Here is a 21981-nt window from a genome sequence, read left to right as displayed (position 1 = left end):
AATAATTAAAGCTGCAAGCAGCGATGACGGGCCCTCGCTTCATGCTTCACATGTAGACCACACATTCTAAGTTTCATGTAAATCGCAAAACTTTTGCCAAGATAGAACCGTTCATGTTTCCACACCCACCTACAGGAAGTTGTTCCTCCATAACTTGCGCATTGTGTTAGCTATCAAAATTCTTTTGATAACTTTATGTCACGAGGGTCAACCGAGTCTATATCCAAGTTTTCGTGCAGATTGGACTCACGGCCCAGGAGGAGTTAGACAAAGTATGTTTCCCATATATCGCGATGTGAATAATTCATAAAAAAAATTCTAACAGCGCCATCTAATGGCCGATTCACTCTGAATTTGGCGTGGATGCTCAAACCCCTATACGGAACAACTTTGTCATATTTGGTGTCAATCGGGAATAAATCTTGTTAAGATGTGCAACTTCCTGTTTCGACAGCCCCCTACATGAAGTTGGTCCTCTGTAATTTGCGCATTGTGTTAGCTATCAAAACTCTTTTGATATATTTTTGTCATGAGGGTCCACCGAGTCTACATGCACATTTTTGTGCAGATGGGACTCATGCTCTAGGAGGAGTTAAAAAAAGTAGGTTTCGCTCAAAGCAAATTAGCTAATTAATAAAAAAAAAGGCCAATTGACGACATATTTGGCAAACATTGGCACATGAGGAACAACTTTCTTAAGTTTTGTGTCCATTGGAATAGCCGTTGGCAAGATATAACCATTCCTGTTTCGACAGCCACCTTCAGGAAGTTGGTCCTCTGTAACTTGCGCATTGTGTTAGCTATCAAAATTCTTTTGATAACTTTTTGTCAGGAGGGTCATCAGAGTCTACGCGTAATTGTTTGTGCAGATGGGACTCGCGCTCTACGAGGAGTTAAAAAAGAGTAGGTTTCGCATATAGCGAATTTGCTAATTAATAAAAAAAATTAAAACAGCGCCATCTAAAGGCCGATTGACACCATATTTGGCACACAGCCTCATTGGCACATGAGGAACAAGTGTGTTAAGTTGTGTGTCCATTGGAATAGCCGTGTGCAAGATACAAAAGTTCCTGTTTCGACACACACGTACAGGAAGTTGGTCCTCTGTAACTTGCGCATTGTGTTAACTATCAAAATTCTTTTGATACATTTTTGTCAACAGGGTCCTCCGAGTCTATATGCAAGTTTTCGTGCTGATCGGACTCACGCCCCAGGAGTAGTTAGACAGAGTATGTTTCCCATATATCAATATTTGCTGACTAATTAAAGAAAATCGAAACAGCGCCATCTAATGGCAGATTGCCACCAGGTTTGGCACAGATGCTAAACTGGCCATGAGGAACAACCTTGTCAAGTTTTGCGGCAATCCGAATAATTGTTGCCACGATAAGGCAACTTCCTGTTTAGACAGGAAGTTCCTATAACTTGCGCATTTTTTCAACTATCAAAATTCTCTGGATAACTTTTCGTCATGAGGGTCAACAGATACTACCTGCAAAGATTCGAAAAGATTGAAATCACGGCCTAGGACGAGTTCGAAAGAATGTAAAACGCCTGAAAAATGCATAATTAAATATGGCCGCCATCCGGTTGGGCGGAGCTAATGAAGGTAAATGGGAAATGTGTCTGCAATTATTAGAGCAATATGTGTATTAAATCTGGTGATGATCGGAGCAACTATGTCCACGTTAAGGCCTTCCATGCCTTAGGGGGCGCTATGGAGCTCGCTTAGATGTATGGCCCAAATCGCTGTACATTCTCGCAAAGCATCCAGGTGTTTATGTGTGCGCCAATTTTTGTGAGTTTTCGTATATATTGAGGCCGTCAAAAATGTGCCCAAGTGCTAAATCCAATTAGGGGGCGCTATAGAGCAACCGTAACACTCCCAAGCCTAAATGTGTATTCAGATGAAAGATTTCAATATTCTGCAAATGGCTGCAAAAGTTTGAGAGATTTCGTGCATCCTAAAGTCCTCAAACATGTGTTCGAAAAATGAAGATTTTTTCACGAAAACCAATATTTCAGAAATTTTTGAATTTTGTAATTTTTTCTAAAAATAGCACGATGGAGTTCAAGATGAGACCTAAGTTCCCTAAAAAGTTGGTATATTAACTTATTACTTTTGTCGTAATTAATGCGCACGTAAGGGGGCGCTATGGAGCCCCCTGGCAACGCCCAAGCCCAATTACTACAGTACTTTGCAATTTTCACCAGTTGTGACATGTGTGCAAAGCTTTGTGAGTTTTCGTGCATGCTAAGCCCCTCAAAAACGCGACGGAGGACTCGGAAAAATAATAATAATTAAAGCTGCAGGCAGCGATGATCGGCCCTCGCTTCTTGCATCGGGGGGTACTGGCAGATGCAACATCACGTGTAGTCCACACCTTGTAAGTTTCATGTAAATCGGAATAACTTTTGCCAAGATACAACCGTTCATGTTTCGAAACCCACCTACAGGAAATTGTTCCTCCATAACTTGCGCATCGTGTTAGCTATCAAAATTCTTTTAGTCACGAGGGTCCACCGAGTCTATATCCAAGTTTTCGTGCAGATTGGACTCACGGCCTAGGAGGAGTTAGACCAAGTATGTTTCCCATATATCGCAATGTGAATAATTAATAAAAGAAATTCTCACAGTGCCATCTAATGGCCGATTCACTCTGAATTTGGCATGGATGCTCATGCCCCTATTCGGAAAAACTGTGTCATGTTTGGTGTCAATCGGAGTAAATCTTGGTAAGATATGCAACTTCCTGTTTCGACAGCCCCCTACAGGAAGTTGGTCCTCTGTAAGTTGCGCATTGTGTTAGCTATCACAATTATTTTGATAACTTTTAGTCACAATAGTCCACCGAGTCCATATCCAAGTTTTAGTGCAGATTGGACTCACGGCCCAGGAGGAGTTAGACAAATTAGGTTTCCCATATATCGTGATGTGGCTAATTACAAAATAAATTCTAACAGCGCCATCTAATGGCTGATTCACTATAACTTTGGCATGGATGCTCATGCCCCTATGCGGAACATCTGTGTCATGTTTAGTGTCAATCGGAATAAATCTTGGTAAGATACACAACTTCCTGTTTCGACAGCCCCCTACAGGAAGTTGGTGCTCTGTAACTTGCGCCTTGTGTTAGCTATCAAAAATCTTTTGATAACTCTTTGTCACGTGGGTCCACTGAGTCTATGTGTACATTTTTGTGCAGATGGGACTCATGCTCTAGGAGGAGTTAAAAAAAGTAGGTTTCACATAAAGCAAATTTGCTAAATTAATTTACAAAATGACAACAGCGCCATCTAAAGGCCGATTATCACCATATTTGGAAAACAGCCTCAGTAGCACATGAGGAACAACTGCACTAAGTTTTGTGTCCATTGGAATAGCCGTTGACAAGATACAACCGTTTCTGTTTCCACACACACCTACAGGAAGTTGGTCCTCCTTAACTTGTGCACTGTGTTAGCTATCAATATTCTTTTGATAAGTTTTTTTCATGAAGGTCCTCCGTGTCTACTTGCAAGTTTTCGTGCCGATCAGACTCACATCCCAGGAGTAGTTAGACAAAATAGGCTTCCCATATATCAATATTTTGCTGATTTAATAAAAAAAAATTAAAACCGCGCCATCTAATGGCCGATTGCCACCAACTTTGGCACAGATGCTAAACCGGCCATGAGGAACAACCTTGTCAAGTTTCGGGGCAATGCAAATAATTGTTGCCACGATAAGGCAACTTCCTGTTTAGACAGGAAGTTGCTATAACTTGCGCATTTTTTCAACTATCAAAATTCTCTGGATAACTTTTCGTCATGAGGGTCAACAGATACTACCTGCAAAGATTCAAGAAGATTGAAATCACGGCCTAGGATGAGTTCGAAAGAATGTAAAACACCTGAAAAATGCATAATTAAAACTGGCCGCCTTCCGGTTGGGCGGAGCTAATGAAGGTAAATGGGAAATATGTCCGCAATTATTAGAGCAATATGTGTATTAAATCTGGTGATGATCGGAGCAACTATGTCCATGTTAAGGCCTTCTACGCCTTAGGGGGCGCTATGGAGCCCGCTTAGAGGTATGGCCCAAATAGCTGTACGGTCATGCAAAGCTCCCAGGTGTTTATGTGTGCGCCAATTTTTGTGAGTTTTCGTATATATTGAGGCCATCAAGAATGTGCCCAAGTGCTAAATCCAATTAGGGGGCGCTATAGAGCAACCGTACCAATCCCAAGCCTAAATGTGTATTCAGATGAAAGATTTTAATATTCTGCAAATGGCTGCAAAAGTTTGAGAGTTTTCGTGCATCCTAAAGTCCTCAAACGTGTTCATAAAATGAAGATTTTTTCACGAAAACCAATATTTCAGAAATTTTAGAATTTTGTAATTTTTTCTAAAAATAGCACGATGGAGTTCAAGATGAGACCTATGTTCCCTCAAAAGTTGGTATATTAACTTATTACTTTTGTCGTAATTAATGCGCACGTTAGGGGGCGCTATGGAGCCCCCTGGTAACGCCCGAGCCCAATTACTACAATATTTTGCAATTTTCACCAGTTGTGACATGTGTGCACATTTTTGTGAGTTTTCGTGCATACCAACCCCCTCAAAAATGCAACAAAGGACTCGGAAAAATAATAATAATCTGACGAAAAACAATAGGTTCCTTCGCACTTTCAGTGCAAGGCACCGTTGGGGCCTTGCACTTTCGTGCTCGGGCCCTAATAATAAACAGTTTATGATCAGTACTTTAACCCAAAACGATAGAAGAGCTCCAGGGATCCATAACCCCCTACCCCCCTAACCCTTCTCTAAAGATACATACATATAGAAGAACAGTCACATATAAACCCTACCCCCCTACCCCCCTAACCCTACCCCCTCTCTAAAGATACATACATATAGAAGAACAGTCACACATAAACCCTACCCCCTACCCCCTAACCCTACCCCCTCTAAAGATACATACAAAGAACAGTCACATATAAACCCTACCCCCCTACCCCCTAACCCTACCCCCTCTCTAAAGATTCATACATATAGAAGAACAGTCACACATAAACCCTACCCCCCTAACCCTACCCCCTCTCTAAAGATACATACATATAGAACAGTCACACATAAACCCTACCCCCCTACCCCCCTAACCCTACCCCCTCTAAAGATACATACAAAGAACAGTCACACATAAACCCTACCCCCTACCCCCTAACCCTACCCCTCTAAAAGATACATACATATAGAAGAACAGTCACACATAAACCCTACCACCCTAACCCTACCCCCTCTCTAAAGATACATACATATAGAAGAACAGTCACACATAAACCCTACCCCCCTAACCCTTCTCTAAAGATACATACATATAGAAGAACAGTCACACATAAACCCTACCCCCCTACCCCCCTAACCCTACCCCCTCTCTAAAGATTCATACATATAGAAGAACTGTAAACTGGACACAGTCATCGGCCTGTCACCAGAACACATTTTGCTGGACGATAAACTGTCCCAGAAATTATTGCGATAAACGATAATGTGGTCGTTCTGAGACCATTTTCAGCTAATATAAATATAATGGCTTCTAAAGAATATTTGACACTGGAACTGGAAGACATTTTAATATCTACAATAAATCAACAAAACAACCAAAAACAATAAATAAAATGGACTCTCAGTCTCTGTTAACAAAAATGCACTGGAATAAAAAACAAACACAATCAAAAATAATCAATAAAATGGATGTGAACAAAATATTAACCATTAGGCTGAGCCATGAAGAGTGATACAACACTGCCAGTTAGGACCTTTGTAAACAAAGAGATGAAGCAGATGCCTCAACAGGCCATGTGCAACAAGCTTTTTAAAAATAATTTCTACAGATAAAGCTTTGTTCAAGTAAAGTGAATTACAGGGTAGAGAGAGAGAGAGAGAGAGAGAGAGAGAGAGAGAGAGAGAGAGAGATCAGACCCTAATAATTACAGAGGGATCTGTATCAACAGCAACCTTGGGAAAATATTCTGTGGTATCCTAAATTCAAGGATACTAACCTTTTATTCAAGAAAAAAGCATACTTAGTAAATGCCAAATTGGCTTTCTTCGAAGTTACAGAACCTCCGATCATATATACACCTTACATACTTTAATTGACAAACGTCCACCAAAAAAAGGGAGGGAAAATATTTGCTTGTTTCATCGACTTTAAAAAAGCCTTTGACTACATTTGGCATGAAGGACTTTTCTTCAAAGTCCAAGAAAAAAAATAGGGGGGGAGGTATATAAATTTAAAAAATGTATGTACAAGCACAATCAATGTGCTATGAAAATTAATAATCAAAGAACAGAATATTTTACCCAAGGTCGCGGTGGGAAGCAAGGATGCTGTATAAGTCCTGCATTATTCAACCTGTACATAAATGAACTTGCAGACCAGTTGGACCGATCAGCAGCTCCAGGCCTCACACTCTTAGATACAGAGATTAAATACCTGCTTTATGCAGATGACCTTATTTAGTTGTCTCCAACCAGAGATGGTCTCCAACATAACCTGTCCATCCTGGAACAATACTGCCATAACTGGGCATTGGAGGTCAATTTCAAGAAAACTCAAATTATGATCTTTCAATATAAAGCCAGATGTCTTGAAACCAAATACCATTTTACTTTGAATAACACCCAAATTAAACACACACAAAATTATACTTACCTTGGTCTGACCATATCTGCATCAGGACATTTCAATAAAGCCATACATTCACTTAAAGAAAAAGCATGCAGGGCAATGTATGCATTAAAAACCAAGCTGTTCGGCCTTAACATCCCAGTTAGAATCTGGACTAAAATATTTGATAGTATAATTGTACCGATAGCACTTTATGGAAGTGAAGTTTGGGGCCCACTCAGTAGATTGGAGCATGACTCCTGGGACAAGCACCTGATACAGACCCTACCACCCGATACAGACCCTACACACAGAATTCTGTAGAAGAACTCTAAACGTTCAAAGGAAAACCCCAAATAACGCCTGTCGAGCAGAACTGGGATGTTTCCCATTACTGCTAAATATACAGAAACGAGCTATTACATTTGGGACACATCTTAATTTAAGCCAAAAAGAGACAAACTTCATTTTAAAGCACTAAAAACCCAAGAGCTGAATCCTGAAAAAAGTGCTCAGTCAGCTGATGGTGAAGCTAACTAACCAGAAACAGTCCCCTCAGTCAGCTGATGGTGAAGCTAACTAACCAGAAACAGTCCCCTCAGTCTGCTGATGGTTAAGCTAACTAACCAGAAACAGTCCCCTCAGTCAGCTGATGGTGAAGCTAACCAATGAGGCTCCCATCAGCACTGGCTCAAAACAACACAACAGAACAAAACAGATTATGAATCATTCAAAAGATCAATATTTAGAACATTGGAAAAGTCAAACAAAAACACAAAGTAGACTAAATTGTTATTTGACTCTTAACAGAGAATATAAATTGGCTGAGTATCTGCACACTGTCAGAGATCTAAAGCAGAGACCGGCTCAGTGACCACCAACTGGACGTAGAGACAGGTAGACTCAGACAGACAGGTCAGAGAGAGAGAGGCTCAGTGACCACCAACTGGGTTAGACAGACAGGTCAGAGAGAGAGAGAGACACAGGCTCAGTGACCACCAACTGGGTCAGACAGACAGGTCAGAGAGAGAGAGAGACAGGCTCAGTGACCACCAACTGGGTCAGACAGACAGGTCAGAGAGAGAGAGAGACAGGCAGACTCAGGCAGACATGGCTGCCCTGAGAGAGGAGCGTATATGTGCTCACTGCTCAACAGGGGAGATAGAAACAGAGATACACTTCCTCCTCCACTGTGAAAATGTCTCTTCACTAAGAGACTTACACTTAGAAAAATAGCCCACAAAATAGCGAATTTCCCAATGTTAACATCAGAAGAGCAGCTGGTAGTCCTCCTAGGAGAAGAGACAGCAGCCCTACTGGCAGCTAAACGTATATCTGCCTGCCACAACCTGAGGGAGTCACCACTATAAGATCCCAACATTACACATTGGTTTAGGATTGTACAGGAATTACATTGTACAAAACTGTTCAGTATTACATTGTGTTATGTAATTGTTTTGTAATATAGTGTGTTGTATAACTATCAGTGCAGTATATAATATATGTGACACCTACTGTATGTATTTAATATGTGATATGTACTATATATGTATTATCTGCAGGGCTCTAGAGTGCGACCAATTTGGTTGCAAATGTGACCAAAATTTGTAAGGGTGCGACTAAGATGTTTCCACCAGTGCACCTAACGTCCTCGCATCCGCTGCCTCTCCACTAACGAAGCGATGTCGTTTATATCGATATGGTTTAATGTTGCGTTACATTCCTTCTGTAAAGCCGTGCCTGTGTTTGGATCTCTCCTCCGCGCAGCCCCCCCCCCCCTTCACTCACACATGGCAACATGGAGAGACACAGCGCCGCCGGTCCAAACTACTGACTTTGTCTACAGTTTTAATTGTTATTAACACAGCTGTATATTAAGTATGAGAGGGAAACCTGTGTTATTAACACAGCTGTATATTAAGTATGAGAGGGAAACCTGTATTATTAACACAGCTGTATATTGTTAGGTATGAGAGGAAACCTGTATTATTAACACAGCTGTATATTGTTAGGTATGAGAGGAAACCTGTATTGGTACCAGTGTTTCCGCTGTTACTGCGGCCGCCACGGTGAAAAACACATTATTATAAGTTATTAAATGCAACTAACTTCAGTTGGTTGAGTAATAGCGTGTGAGACGGAGCCTGCTGGATCATAGTTCATAAAAATGCAGCGCAGTGACGAGACAGACATTTCATATCCTACACAAGACTGGTGTAACACCGCTAATGAGTCAGCCGTCACTCTCTGAGTAGCAGACGCTTCAGTCCATCGCACTCCCCCCTCTCTCCCTATGTCTTTCGGTCGTTTTTTTATTTTTTTTATTTTATAAAAATTTCGGCCTTTATTTTGATAGGAAAGCTGAAGACATGAAGAGGGGAGAGAGAGGGGAATGACATGTAGGAAAGGGCCGCAGGTCGGTGTATTTCTGACTGTAGTTCTGACTGTAGTTCTGATTGTAGTTCTGACTGTAGTTCTGATTGTAGCTCAGTAGTTCTGACTGTAGTTCTGATTGTAGTTCTGACTGTAGTTCTGATTGTAGTTCTGACTGTAGTTCTGATTGTAGCTCAGTAGTTCTGACTGTAGTTCTGATTGTAGTTCTGACTGTAGTTCTGATTGTAGCTCAGTAGTTCTGACTGTAGTTCTGACTGTAGTTCTGATTGTAGCTCAGTAGTTCTGACTGTAGTTCTGACTGTAGTTCTGATTGTAGCTCAGTAGTTCTGACTGTAGTTCTGATTGTAGTTCTGACTGTAGTTCTGATTGTAGTTCTGACTGTAGTTCTGATTGTAGCTCAGTAGTTCTGACTGTAGTTCTGATTGTAGTTCTGACTGTAGTTCTGATTGTAGCTCAGTAGTTCTGACTGTAGTTCTGACTGTAGTTCTGATTGTAGCTCAGTAGTTCTGACTGTAGTTCTGATTGTAGTTCTGACTGTAGTTCTGATTGTAGCTCAGTAGTTCTGACTGTAGTTCTGACTGTAGTTCTGATTGTAGCTCAGTAGTTCTCACTGTAGTTCTGATTGTAGTTCTATGTGTGTTTCAGGAGGAGGCGATGGTGCCGGCGGCTCCGAGCGTCCTTGTTACCGGGGCGACGGGTCTGCTGGGTCGGGCCGTACTCAGAGAGTTCCAGAGCAGCGGCTGGTTGGTCAGCGGGACGGGATACCGGAGGGCCAGGCCCCGCCTCCTCCGCTGTGACCTCACAGACGAGGACGCCGTCAGGGCGCTGATGCAGCAGCTCAAGGTACACACACTACTACACACTGCTACACACTGTTATACACTACTACACACTACTACACACTGCTACACACTGTTATACACTGCTACACACTGCTACACACTGTTATACACTACTACACACTACTACACACTGCTACACACTGTTATACACTGCTACACACTGTTACACACTACTACACAATACTACACACTACTACACACTGCAACACACTACTACACACTGCAACACACTACTACACACTGCAACACACTACTACACACTGCAACACACTACTACACACTACAACACACTACTACACACTGTAATAGCCGAGACACACCAACCAGACGGCCGACCATCGACAGAAAAGCCAGTCGAGATGATCAATCGGGTCCCCGAGGTCCAAAAAACTGCCTCGGGGCACACTGAGGCGACACCGACTTGAGAAACGTAATGCGTCTCCATAGCAGCAGGCGGCAGTTGCCCAAGAAATGAAAACCGGCAGCTGATTGGACGAACGCGTCACATGGGTTTGTTTTCTCCAGAAATTCAAAGCCAGACTGTCATGGCGTCTCGTTCAGAATCCGAACATGAACATGTCAGGTCGGCCAAAATGAACGCCGACAGCCCCCCAGACTGACGACGGCACGGGACACACCGAACAGACTCGAGTCACCGACCTCGCCAGACTGTCAGACGGCCGGTTATCGGCTCGGTGGGTCTCGGGCTTTACACACTGCTACACTACTACACTACTACACACTGCTACACTACTACACACTACTACACACTGCTACACTACTACACACTACTACACTACTACACTACTACACACTGCTACACTACTACACACTACTACACACTGCTACACTACTACACTACTACACACTACTACACTACTACACACTACTACACACTGCTACACTACTACACACTACACTACTACACACTACTACACACTACTACACTACTACACTACATACACTGCTACACTACTACACAACACTGCTACACTACACTACTACACTACCTACACTACTACGCGCACTGCTACACTACTTTACACACTACTACACTTCTACACTACTACTACACTTACTGCACTACACTACTACTACATACACTACTACACGCTACTCTACACTACTACACACTGCTACACTATACACTACTACACTACTTCTACACACTACTACACACTGCTACACTACGCTACATATACTACTGCTACACTGCTACACACTTCACTACACCTGCTACACTACTACACTACTGCACACTGCTACAACGCTACTACACACTATACACAGCTGCTACCACTACTACACATAACATACTACACTACTACACTTACACACTACTAACACACTGCTACTACACTACACTACTACACACGCACACTACTACACACTGCTACACACGTACACTACTACACACTACGCACTGCTACTACACACTACTACACTGCTACACTACTACACACTACTACACACTGCTAACTACTACACTACACATACTGCTACACTACTACACTTACTACACATGCTACACTACTGCCCTACACTACTACACTGCTACGCATTACGTACTGCACTGCTACACACTACTACACACTGCTACACTACTACTACTACTACACTGCTGCACGGGCAAACCTCAATTTAATAACCCGTAAACTGACCGTGCTGTGCTATCCAGCCATTGTTGTGTGAAACTTCCTGCTCACTTCATAGATAAAATTGTCGGCCTGTTTTCATCCCCTGCAAAGGACCCCTCTTGCCACTTTTATGCTCCAGCTGCCTCCAGCAGTTTGAGCCAGTTCTCACCTCCCACCTCTCTGGCTGATAGCCTGGCAGCTCTGTCCAAGCACTGCCTGGCATAGGTATCCCTGCATCGCCATTTCTAAAGATAAGTGTTTTTGAACAAATTGTTAGCCCCGGTACTTAACTTTGGTTTAACTCCATCTCTTAGCTCAGGGTGTAAGGTTCCAGCTGTTTTAAACATGCTGTTGTAAAACCACTTTTAAAAAAGAAAAATTTGATCCGCGGGGTTTTGTCTAATTTTAATCTATTTCAAAACCACTGCTTTATCTAAAGTGTTGGAGAAGGTTGTTTTAATCAACTTCAATCATTTTTAGATGATTTTAGTATTCATGAAAAGTTCCAGTCTGGTTTCAAGCCTCACAGTACTGAAACGTTCCTCTAAGAGTCTACAACGACCTTCTTAGCGGTCGCACTCAGGGAAACCTGTTTTAGTGCTTTTTAGACTCTGACTGGCGGCCTTTGACACTGTTAACCACTCTATCTTTATCCCGGACTCAAACAAAGTGTTGCGCATTACTGGCATTGCCTTTAAAAATGGTTTGAATCCTACTCTTGACAGATAGGAGTTTTCAGTCCACATTGGTAACTGCTCTTCATCTGCTGCCCCTTCTTTCCCCTGTGGGTCCCCTTAAGGTTCCATTTTGGGACCCATACATTTCTTTGTACATGCTGCCCTTAGGGTCACTTGAAAAACACAACATTTCTTTCCATTAGTTTTGCAGATGCATGTGCCAAATCTATTTGCCTGTAACAAAAATGAGAAGGAACACTATCCAGCCAAGTAGTTAAACTGCTTTGAGTGATCTCAAAATATGGTTGGATCAGGAATTTTCTCTGTCTTAATGACAATAAGACCAAGTTGTTGTGTTTGGTCGCTGAACATTTCAGTGCCTGTGTAGATGCTCTTGGTAAATCTTTAGGTTCCCAAATTCATCCTTTTACCAGAAATCTGGGAGTGATTTTTGACAGTGCTTTTAAATTTGACAAACAGATTAGTTCTGTTGTTAAAACTAGCTTCTTCCAGCTGAGACTTTGGCTAAGGTCAAGCCTTACCTGCAACGCAAAGACTTTGAGAGAGTCATACATGCATTTATTACGCCCCGCTTGGACTACTGTAACTCACGTATGTTGGATTGAGCAGTCATCCCTTTGTCGGTTAGCAGTTAGTCCAGAACGCAGCAGCTCGACTTTTAACCGGGACTAAAAAGCTGACCATATTACACCGGGTTTTGGCCACGCCCACTGGCTTCCTGTTTGTTTCCAGGATTGAATTTAAAATTGTATTAATTGTTTTAAGATCTTAAATGGGTTCTCGCCTTACTTATCAGAGCTCTTACATGTCCACACTTCGTCAGAGCACTGAGGTCAGCCCAATCAGATGCTCCCTCGATGGGCCCAGTATCCAGGTTAAAAACCAAAGGTGACCGAAGCCTTTCAGTGGCTGCTCCAAACCTCTGGAATAGTTTACCCATTCATGTAAGAACAGCTCGGACCATTGGAACGCTCAAGTCCTTGGCTTAAGACCCATTACTACGCATTGGCTTTAATTCAAGTTGAGCTTTGATATCTTGACATTATTGACATTATTCTTTTTCTACTGTTGTATATTGTGCCTTGTTTGTGTTTATTGTTTCGTTGCTTTTGGAGCATGTTAAGCACTTTGGTCAACTGAGGTTGTTTTTAAACGTGCTATATAAATAAAATTGAACTGAAATTGAACTGAACTACTACACACTGCTACACTACTACACTACTACACACTGCTACACAATGCTACACAATGCTACACACTGCTACACTACTACACTACTACACACTGCTACACACTGCTACACAATGCTACACACTGCTACACTACTACACACTACTACACACTGCTACACTACTACACACTACTACACACTGCTACACTACTACACACTGCTACACTACTACACACTGCTACACTACTACACTACTACACACTGCTACACTACTACACACTGCTACACTACTACACACTGCTACACTACTACACACTACTACACACTGCTACACTGCTACACTACTACACACTACTACACACTGCTACACTACTACACACTACTACACACTGCTACACTACTACACTACTACACACTGCTACACTACTACACACTGCTACACACTACTACACACTGCTACACTACTACACTACTACACACTGCTACACTACTACACACTGCTACACTACTACACTACTACACACTGCTACACACTGCTACACTACTACACACTGCTACACTACTACACACTACTACACTACTACACACTGCTACACACTGCTACACAATGCTACACACTGCTACACTACTACACTACTACACACTACTACACTACTACACACTGCTACACACTGCTACACACTACTACACACTACTACACACTACTACATAATGCTACACACTACTACACAATGCTATACACTGCTACACACTACTACACTACTACACAATGCTATACACTGCTACACACTACTACACTACTACACAATGCTATACACTACTACACACTACTACACTACTACACTACTACACACTGCTACACACTGCTTCACACTACTACACACTACTACACAATGCTACACACTGCTACACACTACTACACAATGCTATACACTGCTACACACTACTACACTGCTACACACTGCTACACACTGCTACACACTACTACACACTACTACACAATGCTACACACTGCTACACACTACTACACACTACTACACAATGCTACACACTACTACACACTGCTACACACTGCTACACTACTACACAATGCTACACACTGCTACACACTACTACACACTACTACACAATGCTACACACTACTACACACTGCTACACACTACTACACACTACTACACAATGCTACACACTGCTACACACCTCACACACTACTACACAATGCTACAAAACTGCTACACACTACTACACACTGCTAGCCTGATGCCAGTCGATCCTAGTCCTACCACAAACATCTCGAGAAGTAACGGGAAGTTCGGGTCTGGACCTATTCCTGTTGAGGAGCACTATTCCTAACAGGATCTCGTCTCAACCAACTCAATTGTTGACAGATGATCAACAGTAACAGAATCAACCAACACCAAGAACCCATTGATCATCACAAACAGGTGCAGCCTGGAGAACCGAGATGTGTAGATCCAACCATCGACCCGTCACAGACCATACCCAACCATCTCACAACCCTCAGTAACCCCAAACAACCTCAACACAACCATACAAGATATATATATATATATATATATATATATATATATATATATATATATATATATATATATATATATACATATATACATACACATACATACACATACATACATACATACATACATACATATATACATATATACATACACACAACACATACATATATACACAATATTAAAACACATATTCACACAAACACATACACACACACATACACATACACACACATACACATATACATACATACAATATAAACATACATACACAACACATATTACATATACATAACATATTTAAAACACATGCACACTTATCACACACACACACACACACACACATACTACTTTATTAAAACACATTATATTCACACATACACACACACATACACACACACACACACACACACACACACACACACATACATACATATTTCATATACAACACATATCCTACCACATATTACATATTATTTACATACACACATACATTTACACATATTTACTTAAAACATATTCTCATACCATACATATTTACATACATACATACATATTTACACATATTTATTTTAAACATATTATTCACAATACATATATATATACATAATATATATATATATATTACACATATATATTATTTAAACACACATACCAGACACACATACATATACAAATTATTTATAAAATATATAAATATAATAAAGAGATAAAAGAAAATAAGAGAGAGAGAGAGAAGAGAAGAGAAAAGAGAAAAAAAGAGAGAGAGGAAGAGAGAAAGGAGAAAGGAAGAGAGAAACAAGAGAGAGAAAAAAAGAGAAGAAGGAGAAGAGAGAGAGGAGGAGGAGGAGGAGAGAGAGACAGAGGAGAGAGAGTGAGGAGGAGTGAGAAGAGACAAGAGAGAGAGAGGAAGAGAGAGAGAGGGGAAAGAGGGGAAAGAGAGGAGGAAAGGAGAAGAGAGAGAAAAGAGGAGAGAGAGAGGAAGAGAGAAAGAGAGGAAGGGGGGGAGAGAGAAGGGGAGAGAGAGAGAGGAGAGAGAGGAAAGGAGAGGAGAGAGGAGAAGGAGAAAGAGAGGAGGAGGAAGAGAGAGACAAGGAAAGGAGAGGAGAGGAGAGAGGAGGAGAGAGAGAGAGAGAGAGAGAGAGAGGAGGAAGAGAGAGGAAATATGGAGGAGAGAGAGGAGAGAGAGAGAGAGAGGAGGAAGAGAGAGAGGAAGAGAGGAAAGGAAAGGAGGAGAGAGAGAGAGAGAGAGAGAGAGGAGGAAGAGAGGAGAGAGAGAGAGAGAGGAGGAGAGAGAGAGAGAGAGAGAGAGAGAGAGAGAGAGAGAGAGAGGAGAAGAGAGAGAGAGAAAGAGAGGAAGAGAGAGAGAGAGTAGGGGAGAGAGAGAGAGAGAGAGAGAGAGAGAAAGGAGGGAAGAGAGAGGAGAGGAGAGAGGAGGAGAGAGAGAGGAAGAGAGAGAAGAGAGAGAGAGGAGGAAGAGAGAGAGAGGAGGAAGAGAGAAATATGGAGGAGAGAGAGAGAGAAGGGGGAAGGAGGAGGAGAGAGAGAGGAGGAGAGAGAGAAGGAGGAGAGAGAGAGGAGAAGAGAGAGAGAGAGAGAGAGAGAGAGGAAGAGAGAGAAGAGAGAGAGAGAGAGAGAGGGAAGAGAGAGAAGAGGAGAGAGAGAGAGAGAGAGAGAGAGGAGAGAAAAGGAAGAGAGAGAGAGAGAGAGGAGAAGGAAGAGAGAGAGGAGAGAGAGAGAGAGGAGGAGAGAGAGGAGAGAGAGAGGAGGAAGAGAGAGAAGGAAAGAGAGAGAGAGAGAGAGAGGAAGGAAGAGAGAGAGGAGAGAGAGAGAGAGGAGGAGAGAGAGAAGAGAGAGAGAGAGAGAGAGAGAGGAAAAGAGAGGGTGGAGAGAGAGAGAGGAGAGAGAGGAGGAGGAAGAGAGAGAAAAGGAGAGAGAGAGAGAGAGAGAGAGAGAAAGAGAGAGAGAGAGAGAGAGAGGAAGAAAGAGAGGAAAGAGGAGAGAGAGAGAGAGAGAGAGAGAGAGGAGGAAGAGAGAGAAGAAGGAGAGAGAGAGGAAAGAAAAGAGAGGAGAGAGAGGGGAGGAGAGGAGGAAGAGAGAGAGAGAGGAGGAAGAGAGAGAAGGAAAGAGAGAGAGAGAGAGAAAAAGAGAGAGAGGAAGAAGGAGAGAGAGAGAGAGGAAGAGGAGAAGAGGAGGAGAGAGAGAGAGAGAGAGAGAGAGAGAGAGGAAAGAGGAGAGAGAGGAGAGAGGAGGAAGGAGAGAGAGAGAGGAGAGAAGAGAGGAGAGGAGGAGAGAGAGAGAGAGAGAGGAGAGAGAGAGAGAGGAAGAGAGAGAGAGGAGAAAGAGAGAGAGAGAGGAGAGGAAGAGAGAGGAGAGAGAGAGAGAGAGAGAGGAAGAGAGGTAGGAGGAGAGAGAGAGAGAGAGAGGAAGAGAGAGAGAGAGAGAGAGAGAGAGAGAGGAGAGAGAGAAGAGGAAGAGGAGAGAGGAAGAGAGAGAGAGAGGAGAGAGGAGAGAGGAGGAGGAGAGAGAGAGAGGAAGAGAGAGGAGAGAGAGGAAGGAGGAGAGAGAGAGAGAGAGAGAGAGGAAGAGAGAGAGGAGAGAGAGAGAGAGAGGAAGAGAAGGGAGAGAGAGAGAGAGGAGAGAGAGAGAGAGGAGAGAGAGAGGAGAGAGAGAGAGAGAGAGAGAGAAGGTGCAACACAAGTTATTTAAAAAACACACACCCACACACACACAACACAAAACAACCACCACCACAAAACACAAACACAACACACACAAACATACACAATACCAACACAAACAATTAAACAACCAACACATCAACAAACACAAGGCTTCATGCAAAAAAAAAAACAAAAAAAAAAAAAAAAAAAAAAAAAAAATCATTTACACACACACACAACAACATAATTCACTACAACACAACAAACACATAACTAAAACACATACATACTAAACATATTCAAAAAAAAAAAAAAAAACAACTACACACATACACACACAACATATACACAATATATATTTAAACACATATCCCACACTTTATTTACAATATATAATATATATATATATAATTTTAAATATAATTATACTATTATATACATACATAACAACATCAACTACATATATATATATATAAATACCATACAACATATATTACATAAATAATAATTATATATATATAGATATATATATATATATAGGAGAAAATATATATACATCGAGGAATATATATATATATATAAAAGGAGGAAGAGAGAGAGCTATATGGGAGAGGAGGAGGAGGAAAAGAAAAAAAAAGGAGATAGATATATATATATATATATGAGGGAGAGAGAGATGCTATATGGAGTGAGAGAGGGGGAGAGAGAGAGAGAGAGAGTGAGTGAAGAGAGAGGTATATGGTGGAGAGAGAGAGAGAGAGAGAGAGTGAAGAGAAAGAGCGTTATATGGTGGAGAGAGAGAGAGAGAGAGAGAGAGTGAAGAGAGACAAGAAGGCTGCTAGAACAAATCGGTGAATCATTGAAATAAAAGGTTTTCTCATCACTCTAGAAATGCACCCTAGCATAGCATGTCACTATCACTAACGTATCCACATTTATATTTACAGCTAACAAATGATATATCCAGCTTCAAAAAGGTCTAAAAGTCGGAAGTTAGAACGTAATGCATTGTGCAAAGAGTGGTTGCTATGGAGACGATACACTGTGTTGGGTCTCTGTTGACAGTTGAGTTGAGTTCCGTTGCTCTGATTGGTTGGAGGTCTATCCAATGAATGCAGAGGCATTTTCTTTCCTGGTTCGGTGGAACACGCCTCATAATCACAGTCCAATGGAGCGGTTTCAGACTCATATTCTGACTAGAATCTGCGTATGACCATGTCAAGCTACATACCAAACACTGCTACACACTTCTACACACTACTACACACTGCTGCACACTGCTACACACTGCTGCACAGTACTACACTACTACACACTGTTGCACACTACTACACACTGCTACACACTGCTACACACTGCTGCACAGTACTACACTACTACACACTGTTGCACACTACTACACACTGCTACACACTGCTACACACTACTACACTACTACACACTGCTACACACTGCTACACACTGCTGCACACTGCTACACACTGCTGCACACTACTACACTACTACACACTGTTGCACACTACTACACACTGCTACACACTGCTACACACTACTACACACTGCTACACACTGCTACACACTACTACACACTGCACACCACACACTACTACACACTACTACACCACTACACACTACTACACACTACTACACTACTACACACTACTACACACTCACACACCTACACACTGCACACACTGCTACACACCTACACACTACTACACACTGTTGCACACTCACTACACACTGCTACACACTGCTACACACTACTACACACTGCTGCACACTGCTACACACTGCACACTACTACACACTACTACACACTGTTGCACACTACTACACACTGCTACACACTGCTACACACTACTACACACTGCTGCACACTGCTACACACTACTACACACTACTACACTACTACACACTACTACACACTACTACACTACTACACACTACTACACACTGCTACACACTGCTGCACACTGCTACACACTGCTGCACACTACTACACTACTACACACTGTTGCACACTACTACACACTGCTACACACTGCTACACACTACTACACACTGCTGCACACTGCTACACACTGCTGCACACTACTACACTACTACACACTGTTGCACACTACTACACACTGCTACACACTGCTGCACACTACTACACACTGCTACACACTGTTACACACTACTAAACACTGCTACACAATTCTACACACTACTACACATACTACTATACACTCACCTAAAGTATTATTAGGAACACCTGTAAGAGTTCTCGATAATGAAATTATCTAATCAACCAATCACATGGCAGCTGCTTCAATGCATTTAGGGGTGTGGTCCAGGACTAGACTATCTCCTGAACTCCAAACTGAATGTCAGAATGGGAAAGAAAGGTGATCTAAGCAGCTTTGAGCGTGGCATGGTTGTTGGTGCCAGACGGGCTGGTCTGAGTATTTCACAATCTGCTCAGTTACTGGGATTCTCACGCACAACCATTTCTAGGGTTTACAAAGAATGGTCTGAAAAAAAGAAAAACATCCAGGATGCTGCAGTCCTGGGGGGTGAAAATGCCTTGTTGATGCTAGAGGTCAGAGGAGAATGTCCTGTTGATGCTAGAGGTCAGAGGAGAATGTCCTGTTGATGCTAGAGGTCAGAGGAGAATGTCCTGTTGATGCTAGAGGTCAGAGGAGAATGGGCCGACTGATTCCAGCTGATAGAAGATCAACTTTGACTCAAATAACCACTCGTTACAACCGAGGTCTGCAGCAAAGCATTTGTGAAGCCACAACATGAACAACCTTGAGGTGGATGGGCTACACCAGCAGAAGACCCCACCGGGTACCACTCATCTCCACTAAAAATAGGAACATGAGGCTCCAATTTGCACGAGCTCACCAAAATCGGACAGTTGAAGACTGTAAAAATGTTGCCTTTTCTGATAAGTCTCGATTTCTGTTGAGACATTCAGATGGTAGAGTCAGAATTTGGCATAAACAGAATGAGAACATGGATCCGTCATGCCTGGTTACCACTGGGCAGGCTGCTGGTGGTGGTGTAATGGTGTGGGGAATGTTTTCTTGGCACACTTTAGGCCCCTTAGTACCAATTGGGCATTGTTTAAATGCCCCAGCCTACCTGAGCATTGTTTCTGACCATGTCCATCCCTTTATGACCACCATGGACCCATCCTCTGATGGCTACTTCCAGCAGGATAATGCACCAGGTCACAAAGCTCACATAATTTCAGATTGGTTTCTTGAACATGACAATGAGTTCACTGTACTAAAATGGCCCCCACAGTCACCAGATCTCAACCCAATAAAACATCTTTGGGATGTGGTGGAACGGGAGCTTCGTGCCCTGGATGTGCATCCCCCAAATCTCCATCAACTGCAAGATGCTCTCCTCACAATATGGGCCAACATTTCTAAAGAATGCTTCCAGCACCTTGTTGGATCAATGCCACCAAGAATTAAGGAAGTTCTGAAGGCGAAAGGGGGTCAAACACGGTATTAGTAGGGTGTTCCTAATAATCCTTTAGGTGAGTGTATATGTGTGTACACACACACACACACACACACACACACACACACACACACACACACACTGTACATACCGTAACTATATATAATGTGTTTCAGCCTGACGTGGTGGTCCACTGTGCAGCAGAGAGACGTCCAGATGTTATGGAGAGACACACTGAAGCCGCTGTCAATCTCAACGTGCACGCCACGAGCACGCTCGCCAAGGAGGCCGGTAGGTGATGTCATGATGTCATCTTGTCCTGTGAGTCTGATGTCATCTTGTCCTGTGAGTCTGATGTTATGATGTCATCTTGTCCTGTGAGTCTAATGTCCTCTTGTCCTGTGAGTCTGATGTCATGATGTCATCTTGTCCTGTGAGTCTGATTTCGTGCTGCATTAGAAACTGTCCAAGCACTGACCTCTTGTTCTCTTTGTTTCACTGTATCAACTGTGTTAACTGCAGCTGTGTGCAGAGCAATTCTCCTCTACATCAGCACGGCCTTTATTTATCTGAGGTCTGATTGTTTGAATGATGATGATGATGATGAAGATGGTTATGTATTTGCAGCTGTGTGTGGAGCCTTCCTGCTCTACATCAGCACGGACTACGTGTTTGACGGGAGGAACCCTCCGTACGGAGAAGACGACAGTCCCAACCCTCTCAACGTTTACGGACGCAGCAAAGTAGAGGGAGAGAGAGAGACACTAAGACACTGTCCAGGTACCTGTCTGTCTTCCTCTCTCCGTGTGTTTCCCTTTTAAAATCTGTTCTCTTCGTGAAACAACAAAAACCTTCGAACTAGAGAGCTACACGCTGAAAATCTCAAGTTCTGAAGACGGACGGAGCAACAAGTCAGAC

At 42.5% G+C, this 21981-nt stretch overlaps 1 protein-coding gene across 2 annotated transcripts in view; it reads left to right on the top strand.

Moving 5' to 3' along the window:
• The window catches only part of mat2b (methionine adenosyltransferase II, beta), a 35700-nt gene that overhangs the window by 1447 nt on the left and 12272 nt on the right, over nt 1–21981 (top strand). For both annotated transcript variants that reach the window (XM_039777749.1, XM_039777750.1), the window contains 3 exons: nt 9695–9892; nt 21240–21354; nt 21691–21843. In XM_039777749.1, coding sequence (XP_039633683.1) covers nt 9695–9892; nt 21240–21354; nt 21691–21843 — 466 coding nt within the window. The remainder of the gene's footprint in view (nt 1–9694; nt 9893–21239; nt 21355–21690; nt 21844–21981) is intronic.

The sequence above is a fragment of the Perca fluviatilis genome, chromosome 16 (genome assembly GCF_010015445.1).
Source record: "Perca fluviatilis chromosome 16, GENO_Pfluv_1.0, whole genome shotgun sequence".
In the NCBI taxonomy this organism is placed as follows: Eukaryota; Metazoa; Chordata; class Actinopteri; order Perciformes; family Percidae; genus Perca; species Perca fluviatilis.
This window is presented reverse-complemented; position numbering and strand designations above follow the sequence as displayed.